At 46.4% G+C, this 17,249-nt stretch overlaps 1 protein-coding gene across 3 annotated transcripts in view; it reads left to right on the plus strand.

The window, feature by feature from the left end:
- Nucleotides 1-15,694, plus strand: part of ALDH18A1 (aldehyde dehydrogenase 18 family member A1) — a 44,169-nt gene extending 28,475 nt beyond the window's left edge. For 2 of the 3 annotated variants that reach the window (XM_065893800.1, XM_065893801.1), the window contains 8 exons: nt 506-599; nt 3,292-3,512; nt 6,083-6,220; nt 8,655-8,850; nt 8,954-9,075; nt 11,077-11,263; nt 12,294-12,389; nt 14,664-14,845. In XM_065893800.1, the coding sequence (XP_065749872.1) occupies nt 506-599; nt 3,292-3,512; nt 6,083-6,220; nt 8,655-8,850; nt 8,954-9,075; nt 11,077-11,263; nt 12,294-12,389; nt 14,664-14,845 (1,236 nt within the window). Of the gene's footprint in view, nt 1-505; nt 600-3,291; nt 3,513-6,082; nt 6,221-8,654; nt 8,851-8,953; nt 9,076-11,076; nt 11,264-12,293; nt 12,390-14,663 lie in introns of all 3 variants that reach the window. The other variant, XM_065893799.1, reaches the window with a different exon arrangement.
- Nucleotides 15,695-17,249: the final 1,555 nt, after the last annotated feature.

The following is a 17,249-nucleotide window of genomic DNA, read 5'->3' on the forward strand; positions in this document are numbered from 1 at the left end:
TAAGGATTGGGGTCTCCTCCAGCATCCAGGACTGGGTTTTTCCCCTTTGACTGAATTCATTTAATAAATAATTGTCGAAAAAGAAGAACTAGATGCAAAAACTTACGTGGGAAATCAGCTTTACAGCTGGTGCTATTAAATAGGTGAGATGTGTATGTCATGCTGATTCAAAGTGCAGGTGCCTGTCTCATGGACAAACTGAAAAATTCGTCATACCCTCTCCCCCACCACAAAGCTGTGGTTTGCTAATCATCATGATCAAGAGTGGTAAAAGAGGAAGAAAAGTGAGAAGAAATGGGGAGGTTAGTAGTGAGAGAGGAAGGAAAAATGAGGGGAGCAGTGGTGGGAAACGAATGAGTGAAGTAAGGAGGTTTCAGTAGTTGATGACTGGGATTTAGGAGCAAGGCCTGGCACACTCAGAAGAGTAGGTTTAAAAGTGTGGTGTGCGTTCTTTATGGGGTAACATGTTTGCTTATTTGTTTTAATGTTTTACCTTTTTTCCTAGAGAGCAGAGATTATCCATCATCTGGCTGATCTGTTGACGGACCAGCGAGATGAGATCCTGTTAGCCAACAAAAAAGACTTGGAGGAGGCAGAAGGTAAAGACCAGGCAACTTAGTTATAGAGAGATTTATTTTGGGCTTTATTCTTTGTTTTACTAATAATTCTTATAGTCTGCCTAAAGTCAAGATGGTTATGGAAGAAATTACATACTGTATACATCATTTTTATTGAGGGTTGGTGGCTGGTATTCGTTGGGAGTTTTCAAAGTACACGTACTACCTCCACTCCTTTTCTCAGATATTCCATATAACACCTACCCACCCCCCACCCACTGAGGGGCTTTTTCCTTCCATTCCCCACAGTCACAAGCCATGGCTACTGTGGCAATTTCAAGACAAAAAAGAAAAAGATTGAGGACCTCACTATTTTAGACATTAAGCTAATAGCAGCTAACATTTACTGAGGCCTTTCTGTGTTTCTGGGCATTATGCTAAGGGATTAAAAGGCAGGATCTGATTTTCTCTTCAGAACATGGTACCTATAAGGTACCTACTATTTATTATCCCTGTTTTACAGAGGAGAAAACTAAAGCGGAGAGAAGTTGTTACATGCCTAAAACCATACAGCCAGTGGCAGATCTGGGAACGAAACCCAGATGGACAGTGCATATAAAATAGTTGTGGAAATAGTTTGTGCAGCCTGTGTTGAAAGATAGCTTATCTCCTAGTTCCTTAACCAGTATGTAGTCTGCCATCTAGAAATGCCCTTGAGGTGCTAATGGTAGCATAAGTGAGATGGCTGAACTCTCATTGAAGACAGCTAAATATGTGGAGTCAGGTAGGCCCTCATCTTTCTCTCCTTTTCTTAATTCTCTGTCTTTTCCACCCTAAAATAATGGGGGTTGATTTTACGGGGTTTTTAATTTCCTTTTCTTGTGAATAAATGTGCCTCAAATTGAACATCCAAATTAGTGGTGTTCCCTTTAAAGAAACCTTGCAGGGCTCATCAACATTATTTTCATTCCTTAAAACATTTTTGAGCCATTACTTTGGAACTTGCTTTAGACTTTACATCTGGTCTTTTGAATTTTTGCAGTATTGGAAAGCCATAAAAAATTTAAATAAATGGAAGAAATCTTTATTACTATTATTGTCATCTTATCCAGTTCTTTAAGTTAAAAGAATTAAGACCCACAGGGGTTAAAGCTGCTGCTCAAGGTCACACACCTAGTTGTTGGTAGAACTCTGACTTCTGATCCCAGTTATCTCTCTCTGGAAATCCGCAAAGACACACATGGCTTAAGAACAAAGTCTCAGGTATACACAAGCATGGTAATCACCTTTAAGTCCGTGAGCCCATTTCAGGAAATTTATCCCTAAGAAAAGATTGCAAGAGGAAAAAATAGCTCTGTATATAAAGTTTCTTAGAGCAGGATTATTTATACCATTGAAAACTGGAAACAACCTGAGTGTCTAATAACATAGGTACAGACATGTACATTGAACTGTATCAACTCAGTGGAATATTTAGTGGTAATTAAAATAATTTTGGCAACATGGAAAATGTACGTGCATTGAGGTGAAAAACTAGAGTATAATATGCACTACAATTAAAATGATTTTTAGCACATGGGGAGAAGTGAAGAAAATTAAATTGATGTAATTGGTTGATAAAATTATGGTTTAATTTTTTTTCTTAATATAAGGTTGGCTCCCCCCCTCCAAAGTAGAAGTCTTTTTATAATTTTTGTCTTGGTGGTTGTGACTATAAAAAAGAAGGGGAAATTCTTCATAATATCATTCAACATTAACCATAGTAATGATTTGTGATACGTGATTCCAAATGGTTTTCCTGAGTATGTGTGTATTTGTGTGTGTGGAGAGAGAGAGGATCACACTGTGCATGCTGTTATATGCAAATTTAAAGAAAATTCTGTATATGAACTTACCATAATTCTATTTAAGTTTTTATTTCAGAAGAAAACATCTTTATTCCTTCTGCTTATAAAAATAATTCACTCATTATAAAAAATTTAAATAACGCAGAAAGATAGGCAGAGGGCTTCCCTGGTGGTGCAGTGGTTGAGCGTCTGCCTGCCAATGCAGGGGACGCAGGTTCGTGCCCCGGTCCGGGAAGATCCCACATGCCGCGGAGCGGCTGGGCCCGTGAGCCATGGCCGCTGAGCCTGTGCGTCTGGAGCCTGTGCCCCGCAATGGGAGAGGCCACAACAGTGAGAGGCCCGCGTACCACAAAAAAAAAAAAGAAAGATAGGCAGAGATCATCACTGTTCTTGATGCTTTCCGACATCTCTCTGCACATGTATATGCAATGTGTGATAACTAGGGTGATGTCATACATGCTGTTTTATAGTTTGCCTTTTTCACAAACTACATCCTGGACAGCTTTCCATATCAGTAAATATAGACATTTATTTATAGTAACTGCATTGTACCCCATTGGCTGAATCTATAGGTAGAATCCAGTTTCCCACTATAATAGAAATGCTGTGATGAGTATCCTCACTACATGCAGGTTTGCTGATACAAATGACAAATTTCTGGAACCGAAATTGCTGGCACCAAGGGCGTGGGTGTGTCCATACCTTTACATGATGATGTATACTGCCCAACTGCCCCTCCCAGAAAAGCTGTGTAAATGACATGTCCTTGTCTCCCTGACACCCCCTGAGTTCCATGTCTGTTCCTAACACAGTGCCATGTGTTCAGTAAAACAGCCATAGCCCGCCCAGGTCTACCGCTTCATCATGTGCTCTTCACACCTCTTCAGGGAGACTCGCAGCTCCTCTGCTGAAACGTTTGAGCCTTTCCACGTCTAAACTGAACAGCCTGGCTATCGGTCTGCGGCAGATCGCAGCCTCCTCACAGGACAGCGTGGGGCGGGTTTTGCGCCGGACCCGAATTGCCAAAGACTTGGAGCTCGAACAAGTGACTGTCCCAATTGGAGTTCTACTGGTCATCTTTGAATCTCGCCCTGACTGTCTACCCCAGGTATGTGACTAATGCCTGCCATTAGGGTAGGGAATTGGAGGAAGAGCTTCTTTTCAGGACTCAGATAAATCTCCCGAAGATATCTTTCTTTTCTTTCCTTTCCTCCCTCCCTCCCTCCCTCCCTCCCTCCCTCCCTTCCTTCCTTCCTTCCTTCCCCCAGAGGTAATTTTTGAGACTTTATTCTCAGGTTGCGCTTAAGGCAATTTATGTTTTTGATTTTTCTGGTAATTCTAAAAAAAGTAATTCATATGTCCATTTTACAGTTGAAGAAACTGAAGCTTATAGAAGTTAATTTTCCTGTGACATTTGTAAGGATGGAGCTGGGCCTCCAGCCCTGATGAATCTCCCATGCCATGACACAGGAGTACATTTCCAAAAAACTTAGGACTTCCCTGGTGGTCCAGTGGTTAAGACTCTGTGCTTCCACTGCAGAGGGTGCGGGTTCAGTCCCTGCTCAGGGAACTAAGATCCCACATGCCGTGCAGTGCGGCCAAAAACAAAAACTTAGCTCACTGGAGCACTTTGTTCCCTGACCACAGGGTCCCTGCTAAGCTACTGCAGGCTCATTCATCTAATAGCTGGTTTTGCCCATGTGAAAAAGACCCATTTATTATCAGTGTCGCAGATGGCTTCCTGTAGGTACATCTCTTAGGAAAAAGAACTTTCAGTAGTTAATGGAAACTAGCGTGTGACCCCCTTTAAGAAATCTGACAAATCACAGGCTAATTGAGGCAAAACCATGTGGCAGAGGTTTTGCCAAGTGGCCATGCTCTGAAGTACAAGGTGGTATTAGAGGGTGGTCTTGCTCATTGCCCTAAATTCTCGCCCAGAAATCTGGAACCACTTCCCCACTGTACTGTCCAGTAGGATGATACCAGCCTTTTCTTTGCACTAGCCCCAAAGTCTCACAGAGAGATTCTATTTAAAAACAAACAAAAGGGACTTCCCTGGTGATGCAGTGGTTAAGAATCCGCCTGCCAATGCAGGGGACACGGGTTGAATCCCTGGTCTGGGAAGATCCCACATGCCGCAGAACAAATAAGCCCGTGTGCCACAACTACTGAGCCTGCTCTCTAGAGCCCGCAAGCCACAACTACTGAGCCTGCGTGCCACAACTACTGAAGCCCACGTGCCTAGAGCTCAGGCTCCGCAACAAGAGAAGCCACTGCAATGAGAAACCTGCACACCGCACGAAGAGTAGCCCCCGCTCGCTGCAGCTAGAGAAAGCCAGTGGGCAGCAACGAAGACCCAGCCAAAAATAAATAAATAAATAGATAGATAGATAGATAGATAAATAAATAAATAAATTTATTTTTTAAAAATAATTTTAAAAATAAATAAATAAGAACCAGTACCTTTTTACGCTAGGGCATAGGTGACCATGGGAGTTCCCCATGCTCTGTGGAGGCTATTCCCTGACATGACCTAAAACCAGCTGGTCCACCAAGGGACTCTCATACCATTGGGGTCTGTCCTCAGCCCCTTTCTGGCTGTATATCTGTCTCACAGAGAACCCCCAGAGATAACTGCAGAACTCCCATCAGCTGGTAGAAGTGGGTCCTAAGTCTCTCTTTAGGCCGTGTTCATGAAGTTTTCTCTGCTGCCTTTTATCCATACTAGCGAATACTTCATGAGGGAAAGGTTTCCTCTTCAGCCAGTTACAGCTGAGGTTCCTCACATGGCATCACAGAATCCATGAATCCTAAAAGTTATATGTAGAATGCTGTGTGTTTGTGCATTTATCTGGGAAAAGTTTACATAATTTTTGTAAGGGGTTCATGAGCAACAAAAACAAAAGGATTAAGAACCATTAATCTGGAGATTAACGTGTTCAAGCAAGTTTTTTAAAGTTTCTTTTGATACATTACAAAAACGGGAAGATTTTCATTCATCCTGAGAGCATTCAGAAAGTTCAGCTTCAGGCCTTGGATGATCAGGTGAGTGTCATTAGCTCTTGGCTCTAAGAGGGTAACTAACCCCCCTCCTGGATGGCCTGCTTCTTCCTCCCAGCAGTCTCTGCCCCAGCTGTCCAGGGGCTGGCAGCTCTAGTCCTCTCCAGGGTCTCAGCACCAGCCATTAGAGCTCTCGGAACAATGACAGGGCCAGGGTACGATGTGGCCAGAGATGCCGCCCAGCCTGAGTCAGGTGGAAAAACACCTGAGTCAAGAGGCCGCTGAGCACCTGTCCTCCACCGTGGCCAGAGAGGGGAGTGCTCATGTGACCCTGGGCACTTAACTCAGGTTACAGCGTAATGGTGCTAAGGAAGCTGTACAGTAGAGTTCCTAAGGTCCGGGGCTTTGGCTCTGGAGTCAAGGCCCCCAGCTCTGCCGCTTATAAGCTGTGTGACCTTGGGGAGTCACCAACTTCTCTGTGCTTCAGTGTCCTTATGTGTAAAGCAGAGGATAAAACAGGTACTTAATTCACTGGAATGTTGTGAAGATGAAACATGGTAGGCCTTACAAAGTGATTAACAGTGGTTGGCACAGGAAATGTGCTCAGCGAGCACTAATGTTACCCTTACTTTTACTGCTTTTTCCCTTTGGTTCATTGCTCTCCTCTTTGATCTGCAGGTGGCAGCCTTGGCTATCGCAAGTGGTAATGGCTTGTTACTCAAAGGAGGGAAGGAGGCCTCACACAGCAACCGGATTCTTCACCTCCTGACCCAGGAGGCCCTCTCAATCCATGGAATCAAGGAGGCCGTACAGCTGGTAGGTCCCTGGGAATGAGCCAGGTCAGGCCCAGAGGGGCCAGGTCAGGTCTTTGGGTGTTTGAAGCAAAGCTTAGGCCACATAAGGCCAAGCCAGTGCAGACAGGTTTGATTGGAGGAGCAGCAGGTCCAGTGTGCCGGTGACATTAGACAATGGCAGGGCTGCCTTGACCCAGATGGGTCTTGAGTGGCTCAGGAAGGTCCCTCTCATACGGCTGTGTCGTGGTACTGCTGATTTACAAGAATGCCTGTTAACCCTTCATTCTTAAGGTCCCAGGCAACAGGAATACCAGACCCAGACTGTGAGTGAGGCCTGGGTTCTGCTCACTGGTGGTGATTTAGGCCAAGTCAGACAGATACATTTTATGAAGGTTTGTCGGAAACCGTCATGCAGCTTGTAAGTATGAGGTCATGCTGTTAACACTATTATTATTATGGTCATTATTTTAACCATTGTGTCACTCTCCTCAACCGTCCAGTGGAGGTTTTGTAGTACTAGATAGTTTTATTGAGTACCTACTGTGGGCAAGGCACTTTCATTTCATTATCTCATTTAATCCTCACAACAACCTTGTGAGAAAAATTATTAGGTCCATTTTATAGATGGAAGAAAAATAGGCTCATTGGTACAATAACGTAGCCAGAATCACCCAGAATTTAGATTTGGCCCTAGGTTGACTCCAGATCCTTCTATTTTTCCCTTGAGGCCCACTCACTCCAACATTCCAGGATTCCGTTGGCTGCTAGGAGGGTGTCTACAAACCTGCCTTGTTACATGCTCCCTGACAAGAAGCTGGGTTATTCTTACAGCAACATAGTGGGTAGAAAGAGCACAGGCTGTAGGGGCTCCAATCCCAGCTGCTCCATACCCTAGTTTAATTCGACAGATTTCCTCCTCTCCTCCTTCTTATTGATGTATAACATACATAAAGTACCCTAATCACATGTGAACAGCTCTGTAATTGTGTCCGCTTACATACACGCATATAACCACCCCCCGCATCAAGATACAGACTATTTCCAGTACCCCGAAGTCTCCCTTGTGCCCTTCCCCATCAGTAGGCCCCACCCCACCGCCAGGAAACCACTCTCTTTTTACTTTCTTCACATTAAATTTCTTTTGCCTATTCTTGAATTTCATATAAGTGAAATAATACAAAACGCACTCTTTTATCTGTATTTCTTTTGTTCAGGTATTTCTTTCTCATGTCCATGAGATTCATCCTCATTGTTGCATCTAGCAGTACTTTTCCCTTTTTTATTGCTGTGTAGTATTCCATTTATATGCACGTACTACAGCTTATCCTTTCTTCTGTTGATGAACATTTGGGTTGTTTCTGGTTTGGTGCAATGCAGATTAAAGTTGCCATGAACCTTCTTGTACATGTGTGTATATTTGTACTTCTCTTGTGAGTAACATGTCCATATGGGGGAAAATTAAAAATCAAGAGGAAGGAAAAAATGTCCATAATCTCAGAGTTCTAACACAAGCACTTTAGTCACTCCAGCCAGCATCCCAGGGTAGAGGTTGTCAGCAGAAGTCGTGGAGAACCGTGACTCCCTAGCAAGACCAACATGTCATTAGGCTGTGATTAGAGAGCCAACGGAGCAGCCACTTCCTTTTGTGATCTTCATAGTCTGGCATACTCTGTACCTCCTCGACCTTCCAGAGATAGCACGTTGTACTTCTTCTAGCATCTTAAAAATGTCTGTCCTGTGTTATGGCTAGTCATAGGGTAGTCCTGTCTTCCCTATCAGACTCTTGAGTTCTTTGAGGGCAGGGACCCTTTCTTGCATGTTTTGTAATGCAGAGCACAGGACCTAATGTGTAGAGTTTGATAAGCATTTGCTGGACAACTTTCAATTCCCATGATCAGGAACTTAATCTTGTTTTTAATATTTATTTATTTTCCTTATTTATTTATTTATTTTTGGCTGTGTTGCGTCTTAGTTGTGGCACATGGGATCTTTGTTGAGACATGCGGGATCTTTTCATTATGGCGTGCGGTCTGCTCAGGTTTCTCTCTAGTTGCAGCACGCAGGCTTCTCTCTAGTTGTGGCGTGCAGGTTTTCTCTCTGTAGTTGTGGCACGTGGGCTCCAGGGCACTTGAGCTCTGTAGTTTGTGGCACCTGGGCTCTCTTGTTGAGGTGTGTGAGCTCAATAGTTGGGGCACACGGGCTTAGTTGCCCCGTGCCATGTGGGATCTTAGTTCCCTGACCAGGGATCAAACCCACATCCCCTGCATTAGAAGGCAGATTCTTTACCACTGGACCACCAGGGATGTTCCTTAATCTTGTTTTTGGAATAAGTTTTCAGAGCATCAGACTTAGTTCTCAGGAGATATAGACATTTATCTGTGAAAGGGATGCTGCTACTTCCATATTTTGTGTGATCAGAAGATGTCATCTTTATCTTTTATTCTCTGCCTTTTCAGGTGAATACCAGAGAAGAAGTGGAAGATCTTTGCCGCCTAGACAAAATGATAGATCTAATCATTCCACGCGGCTCCTCTCAGCTGGTCAGAAACATCCAGAAAGCTGCTAAGGGCATTCCAGTGATGGGGCACAGTGAAGGCATCTGCCACATGTACGTGGACTCAGAGGCCAGTGTCGACAAGATCACCAGACTAGGTGAGCTCAGTGGTGTCCCGTTTTATGCGGGCAAAATACTTGTCATGTCCTTGGTGGCTCAGGATCATGTTAATAAAAACCATTTTTTGTCCTCCTCTTTCAGTTAGAGACTCTAAATGCGAATATCCAGCCGCCTGTAATGCTTTAGAGACTCTGTTAATCCACCGAGATCTGCTGAGAACACCATTATTTGACCAGATCATTGACATGCTGAGAGTGGAACAGGTAGGACAAGTCCATCACTTCCTGTCTTCCCTCCCGAGATTTAGAAGCCTGTGGGATCAGACTGGGAGCAGCTGCCATACATTTAAGGAAGTGTGAGAAGCAATATTTTTGAGCATCTGCCATATACAAAGTTCTGTGCTGAGTACACAGTGAGTAAGACATGCCTATGCCTCTGACAGTCTAGTGGATGGAAGAAACCCATACACAAGTAGCTTCATTCCAAAGTGGTGTGTGTTCAGTGTTAAGAGGGTTCAAAGATAAAGCAGGTCACATGGCAGCCCACTGAATGGACTCTTTCCTGCCACCTCTTATTCAGGTGGCATACAGTTTATGTTTCTGAACACACATTCTTGTTGGGATTTGATTTGAAAAGATTGTGCAGAAATGTTTTCAAACCAAAGATTTATATATAGCTGCTCCTCCACAGATGTCTTCAATTACCGATATTAATGTGCTTATTGACACAGTGATATTTGGGAGTGAGCAGTTTGTATAATGTCCTCTCTGGATTATTTTCTTACCATGTCGTTAAGATTATAAGCCACCAGTGCCAGTAAGTTTTGAGTATAAGTGTATGCTCCATCCTAAATTCCTGATTGCAGGAAAGATAGATGTTCTCCAGGTGAAACTGGACAATCTTAAATTTTCTGTCAGGATGCATTTTAGGCTTTAATATCTGATGTCAGGATTATGTAAACTAGCACAGCAGTAGAGAAAGTGACTGCTGGTCTTCGTTGCTTTGACCCTGAGCTTGTGTCTCTTCCCTTCCATCCTTTTGCTGAAAAGGAAGACCTCAGTCAGCTTATGAATGTGGCATGGTCCCAGTTTGGAAAATGAAAATAAGGGTACCCCACAAATTATAAGGGAGTTAGATCACATGATCACTTCGTTTGGGGCCTAACCTTCCACTGGTGGCCTGTTTGAGTGCTGACGTATGCCAGGCAGCACACTGGCCTGGACTGGACAGGAGGAAAGCTCTCCTGTATCCAGGAATAAAGCCCCCAGTTCTGATTCAGACAAACCCACAATATCCTCAGTCATCCTCAGCATTGCCTGGAAATCCCTCAAGTCAGAAGGAGCCAGTATGTGTACTTCCGCACCTTGTAGTGCAGGAAGTACACCAGAGGATGACTTGCACGTGGACGGGGTTCCAGCCCCTGGGGAACATGGTTGGACCCCAGGCCTGGAGGAAGTGTGGTCCCAGATAGGAAACCATTCAAGGCCTTGGGAGCAACGAGGACATGACAAATGTGGTTTGTTGTGACTTGAGCCAAGTCAAGAGCTTGGCCCTAAAGAATCAAGGCGTGAACGCTGCCCTGGGAAGGTCTCGGAGAACAAGGCCTGAGTGGGATCACACTGTGACCGGGGTCCCCAATGACCAGCCTCAGCATCCTTAAATTCCTCCAGCCAGAAGCAGGATTAGCCCCAGAATCTGGACCTGAGCTGAACCTGGAAATGGGGCCAGACTGACAAAGTCAGAAATCTAACGACTAACCACAGTTTGAAGTGGTTTCCAACCAAGTACTGTTTTCCTCTAAAGCACGCCTAGGACTTCTCCAGGGCAGAGGGAGTAGAAGTGTGTTTGTGGCATCTCCCTCTTTCCGTCTGAGTCCAGTGCCTAAGTCCCACATGCTAAGAATGGGATTTTTCTCGTCACGTGTTCGTTTTAGTAAAAGGCCAGCAGTCAAGGGCTTATGTCAGTAGCCCATTAAATGCCTTGCACATTCTTCACATTCAGAGGCTTCCTGCTGAAATCCCTGCTCCAGTTTTCCTGGGGGCCCATTGCTGACAGGTGGCCGTCAGCATTTCCCAAAGCAGAGCATCCTGGAGGGTGGAAGGCTGCCTCTAAAAGGAAGCAGGGACTAGTTTAGTTTCCAGGCCACAGGAGCCCTGGACTCGTCATCTTCAGGCTCATCTTGCTGTTGGATCCCAGAGGGAGGAGTGTGCGCTTGCCTCTTTCTGCTGTGTTTATGTCGTTGCCCCGGACTTCCTCTGTCCCAGGTGAAGATTCACGCAGGCCCCAAGTTCGCCTCCTATCTGACCTTCAGCCCCTCCGAAGTGAAGTCCCTCCGAACTGAGTACGGGGACCTGGAACTGTGCATTGAAGTGGTGGACAGTGTGCAGGAGGCCATCGACCACATCCACAAGTACGGCAGCTCGCACACGGACGTCATCGTCACAGAGAATGGTAAGTGTGCAGGGGCTGCAGCACACGGGGTCTGCGGGGTCTGCGTTTTCTGCCTTGATCTCCAAGCTGACCCTGCTCCTCTCAGCCCCTCTTAGCCTGCAGGAGAACGTAATCTCAGTGGACTGATAACAATGCCTGGTGTGGGCGGCACTTGCTGGTTTGCTGAGTGCTTTTACATCTGTTATCTCGCTGTGTTGTCACAGTGGCCCCGAGGGAAGAGGCAGGGAAGAGGTGATTCGCTCCACTTTATACGTGGCTCACTCTGTCTCAGAGGCGTTACCATTTAATCCATGCAGCAGTCTTTCCCGGTTGCTGAAATAAACCCATTTTACAGCTGAGGAAATCAAGGTTCAGGAGGTTAAGCGCAGAACCAACTAGTTTAGGGCAAAACCAACTCTCTACAGTCACTCATTCCCTCCACAGGTGAGCCTGGGTGTCAGGCACTGGAGGCCCGATGGTAAAGGATGCCAGCATGGCCCCCTCAGGGAACTTCCAGTCAGTTTACTGGGGAATCACAGCACCACCAGTGAAAACAGTTAATACTTGAGCACTTGCCATCTGCTAGGCTCTGGGATGAGTGCTCCATGCTGTTGGTTCATTTTATCCTCTCTGCAAGCCTGGGAGCTGGGTGATATTGTCAGTCCCCATTGTACTCAGGCACAGAGAGGTTCAGAAGCCTGTCCGCAGTCACCCAGCTGGTGGGTGTGGAGTTGGAGTTGAGACTTTGGCATTTGACTCAGAGCCTATAAACAGATAGTGTAGACAGGCCATTGCAGCACTGAGGGTATGTCTGCAGGGAGATCTGGATTCCAACCCAGTCTTCCCCAGGTACCTACTCCTTCAACAACAGGACTGATGAAGCTGGTTTGCTTTCTTTCTGTTTTAGATTTTTCACAAGTCTGCATGTTTAATACGTGGGGAAGCACCTCAGGGGCCTGGGCCCTGCCCCAGTCAGGCCCTGTTGAGTGGCTGGAAGCAGGGATGTTCTCCCTGGGCCATCCTAACTCAATTTCTTCCCTTTATGCTGCAGAGAAGACAGCAGAGTTCTTCCTCCAGCACGTGGATAGTGCCTGTGTGTTCTGGAACGCCAGCACTCGCTTCTCTGATGGCTACCGCTTCGGACTGGGTAAGAAAGAGTCTGGTCGGGGAGAAAGGAGTCCCTTGTGGATCACTGTGTGGCCCCCAAGGAGCATGGTGAGGGTGGAGGAGACACCTGGGCTTTACAGTCACGTGCATGATCAAGACGATGCAGACATACCGAGGGAAGGTTGGTTTATGAGAGAGAATGATAACAGCTACCATGAACTGGTAGAAGTCCTGTGTTCTAGGCATTTCACATGCTAAGAAGGTAGGTACTTGTATTTCCTTTTTCATAGATGAGGATACTGAGATTCAAAGAAATGAAGTAACTTGCCCAAAGTCATGCAGCTGGTGTTCAGACCCAGACTTCCGTGAGTCCAGAGCCTGGACTCTGCCACGTACAGCAGACCACAGTGTGTCTGCATGCATGGATTATGACAGGTGTGCGTGAGAGCACTGCCGCTGCAGACTTACTCCTTCAGAGGGACACAGCCAGGTTGCCTCAGAGCTAGGAATCCACCCTGAGGACAGGACAAAAGAAGGTGTTAGTACCTATGCTGGGCTGAAGTATGAGCATCAGAAACAAACAGGTAAGTCCAGAGGTGCAAGGTTGATTTCTAATGCAGACTTTGAAATAGAAAGCTTCACAAAGACACCCTCCCCACTTCCATCATTAGTAATAAATTCTCCATCCCCCAGTAGTATAAGGAGCCCTCAGACAGTCACTGGTTTTCAGGGGTACCATTTTACAAAGCTCCAGTAAGGCATTTGTGGCACATCTGAGAATTATTTCAACTACTTAAAACATTTTAATACCGCTGAACGTTTGAATAGAGAACTGCCTAGAGAAATAGTTCTCACTGAATTGTTAAAGGTTATTAAAGGGAATTTTGCTGTTATTCTTAGTCATTGGACTCTTTATTTTTAGTTCCCTGTTTCTGTTGTGTTGGGGTTTGATTTAATTATCACATCACTTGCACTGATCTTTGTATTCCATGTTCTTGAAGAAGACATAGCACACTTGTAAGGGCTGAGGTGCCCAGCTTTCAAGTGAAAGTCCAAGATGGGGGAGGAGCAAAGACCACTCCATTGTCTTTCCATCAGCCGCTCAGAGCAAAAGCTCAGACTCTGGTTGGGTTAAGTTCCTGTGAAATGCATGAATAACAGTAACAGATAATATTTATTGAGCATTTACTATATTTCCAGCACCGTGCTAAGTGCATCACATGCATTATCTCACTTAGTCCTACATAATGGATTCTATTATTTTCTTCCTTTTCCAAAAGAAAAACCTGAAGCAAGAGATGGTTAGGTAACCTGCCCAAAGTCATGTGATCTCTATGCTATTCACCCAGAATTTGAAGCCAGTGGTCACCATCTCCTTGCCGACCACTGCCCCAGGCACCTCTGCATTCGGGTCCTCGCTTGCTCCTCTCTGCCCGCAGCGGCTCTCCACTGCTGTCCCCTGGCCAGCTTCTCATTCAGGTTTCAGCCAAAGGCACCTCCTCAGGGAGGCTCCCACTGACCACCCTATCCAGGGTGCTGCCGCCCTGCCACACAGTCTCCATCCCAGCACCCTTCAGTGCACCCCATCACCACATGGAATTATTTGTTGAACTGTTCTTTGGCAACCTTGCCCGCAAGAATACAAGCTCCGTGAGTTACATCAGTTGTTCACCACTTCATCCCCGGGTCCCAGCCCAGTGCCTGCTCAGTGAAGTCGTGATGAGCAAAGGAGCCCTGCCTCAACTGCACACGGTGCAGAACACCACGGCAGACCAGGGAAGAGCCCCGCTGCCCCACGTCTGAGGCTGGAGCAGGAGGGAGGAAAATGAAAAGCTCTGTGATGTAGTCAGCAGCCATCTCGTGAGCACCTGGGAGCTAGGCGTTCTAGGGAGTACCTAGAACATGTCCCTCACCATCTAGGGTTTAAAGGATACTCGGGGAGATGAAACCTCTATACACTGTCGTACACCAGAAACAATACCCAAATGTCAGATGATGGTACGCCATCCAGACACAAGACAGATATCGGAGACAGCACTTGTAGTATTGTCAAAATGGACTGGGGGTAAAATACAAAAGAGAGGCCCACGGTCAGGCCCCTTCTTCTTTTCTTAAAGAAGGGGCCTGACCGTGACTCACAGCAACCAGAGAACATGTTTATGGGGACAGTGGAAGTCAGGCTAGCCCAGGGAGGATGGGTCAGGAGAGGGCAGAGAGAGGGGGCCAAGTGAGGAGAAGGAAGAGACGTAGACCTGGCGGGCGGTCAGGAAGCAGAGGCTGGGAAAGCCACACCCTCATCCGTGCTTTTCCACAGGAGCTGAAGTGGGGATCAGTACATCTCGAATCCACGCCCGGGGACCAGTGGGACTGGAGGGACTGCTTACTACCAAGTGGCTGCTGCGAGGCCGGGACCACGTGGTCTCGGACTTCTCAGAGCACGGAAGTTTAAAGTACCTTCACGAGAACCTCCCTGTTCCTCAGAGAAGCACCAGCTGAAAGCATTCAGAGGAGAGCCGGGCATGTTCCGAGCGGTCTTCACAGTTAAACTCACCTTAAGCCTCTCAGGGGGTGAGCCAGGTCTTTTCTCCCACCTCCTGGAAGGGCCTGCCTGTTGGAAAGTGCCCCTCAGCATTTACTGGGCCGTGTGGCAACATCAGCCTGGGCTAAGGACTCTCATTGCCGCTCACCCTTTTCTTTCTTTCTTTTTAAGGTAGAAAATAATTGCTCTGGATATAGGGATTTTGCTTAATTGCTGCAGGGGGACTTCGCTTCACATAGTGCAGTTCCCTTCAGTGGTAGAAACAGAAAGGTGCGGTTTCCCCACATAAAAGGCAATGGAAAAATCATGGTCGCTTTTTACCTTTTATCACCTCAATGAGGTAGAGTCTCCCTTGGCATGTGGTGGTTATAAGAGCCAGTCGTACCTGATAAGTCTCCACATTTCCTTTCTTTCACACTTAGTCGTCTTCACAAAGAAAAGATTTGGAATTTAGAGAGAGGCAGCTCTTTTTAGCATTCTCATTAGAAACAATCACAAAAATAGACTGAATCATCTGCACTAGGAAGACTGACCTTTTGTATTTATTTGTGGAGTAAATATAAATAAGCGTTCCAGATGCTGTAAGCCTCTGAATCCAGGAGCTTGGCACTACCTGTGACATGGCTGGAACCTGGAGCTGCAGACAGGAGGTACAAGTTTCAGGATGAAGGACCTACAGCCATTGTGCTTGAAATTTTTATATGAATTATTTTGTCATCCTGTCCTCTCCCTCCAAAACAAAAATTAGAGGATTATTTTAATACTTTGGATTCTTGCCCCCTTTTTGAGAAATAAAGTTCTTCTGAGAAGCCTGTGTGCATGATGTAAGCCTTCTCCATCACTTGTTGTTACCCTCTTCCTCTTCCCTCCCTTGTGGCCCTCACACCCCACTGTTACACAGTCTCTTCTCTGGAAGTTGGTTGGGGACAGAGGCCATCTGCCTCAGCAGTGTCAGTGGAAGCAGCACAGGCAGATTCCCAGGGGAGGGACTCAGGCTGAGAGAGAGGAAAGGAAAACATGATATGAAGCCCCAGGAGCTTAGGGACTAAAAACACGGTGATGGTCTGAAGTTCATGGGTGTGAGTGACATGAGCGTGCTGTCCTTGTGCCGTGTCCACACGGCATCCACGTGGATTGTTCTGCCCGTCGCGTTGCCTCAGGATCGCCTGCCTCAGTGATAGCCCTAAGCCCTCCCTGCCTCCCTCCATCCTGTTCTTAAGGTCCTTGGTGCCTGACAGTCTGCAGTTGAAAGATTTCTTGTCTCATGGGGGCCCTCCCAAAGAAATAAGTACTGACTTACATGTTTCTTTTTATCCTCTGAGGAGGTTTTATGAGCACAAGAATTACGGTGTCGTGTGGGGAACATGTTCCCGGCTGGCTCCAGGCTGCAGCTCTCATCCAGACCCTTACATGGTCGGCCACGTTACCCTGCCTGCCCCGCCCTCTGAGTGGGGAGTTCTGGCATAGCTTGCCTGAAAAGGCAATAAACAAAGTCCTGCCTGAAACTCTATGGCAAATACCACAATCAGCTCCCCAACCACACAACAAACGCCCCTGGAATCGAAAATAGAAAGTGACCCAAGAAGGCCAAGCCCTTGGGGAAGACTCCACTGAGGAGGCAGACCTGGAGCTGGGCCCTGAGAAAGACAAGTTGTAGGGTAAGGAGAGGCAAGAGCATTCAGGCAGGGGACTGGGGAAGCAAAAGCCAGAGGTGCGGATGAAATGCAGGTCTGGGGAGCAATGAATATACCAGCTTGGGGCTGAAGTTCATGCGGGTAAACAGGAAGGTGGTACATCCAAGACAACTGGGAGACAACCTCTACCGAGCCACCCTTCTTAGGGCGTGGGATGGGGGTGAGTTTAGTGCAGAAAATGCAGCTAAAGCTCAGTCATCCAACAAGTCCATTCTCCCTTATGCAGCCACCTCAGTCCTTAGTCCATTTCTGCAGAGAGTGTGGGCCATCAGTCTCCGTTTTTCCACCAAAAGCAGAGAGATTCCCAAAAGAAGGCCAGGAGGCAGCCGTAGCTTCACAGGGACCCCCACCCAGGCAGTCTTCCAGTATGTGGCTTGTCCTAACTATAGGAATCTGGCTTTTTATTCTGAAATCCCTTCTGTGGTCCTGCCCTGCTACTTCCCTTTCTTGGCCACCAACTCCTGGCAGCACCGGCTGTGAACCAACCAATCCTGAAACTCCCACCTCCCCACCGAGGGGGAAAAAAAGCCCTCAACAAATGTTTTTATTCATCAAGCCAAGTTTACTTGGGTTTAGATTTTCTGTTACTTAGAAATAAAGATGGTAATAATTATAAAGGTAAATATAATAGTGATAAAATTAATGCCTGAATGATTCAGTATATTCA

Source organism: Phocoena phocoena, chromosome 16 (genome assembly GCF_963924675.1).
Source record: "Phocoena phocoena chromosome 16, mPhoPho1.1, whole genome shotgun sequence".
NCBI classification, from domain to species: domain Eukaryota; kingdom Metazoa; phylum Chordata; class Mammalia; order Artiodactyla; family Phocoenidae; genus Phocoena; species Phocoena phocoena.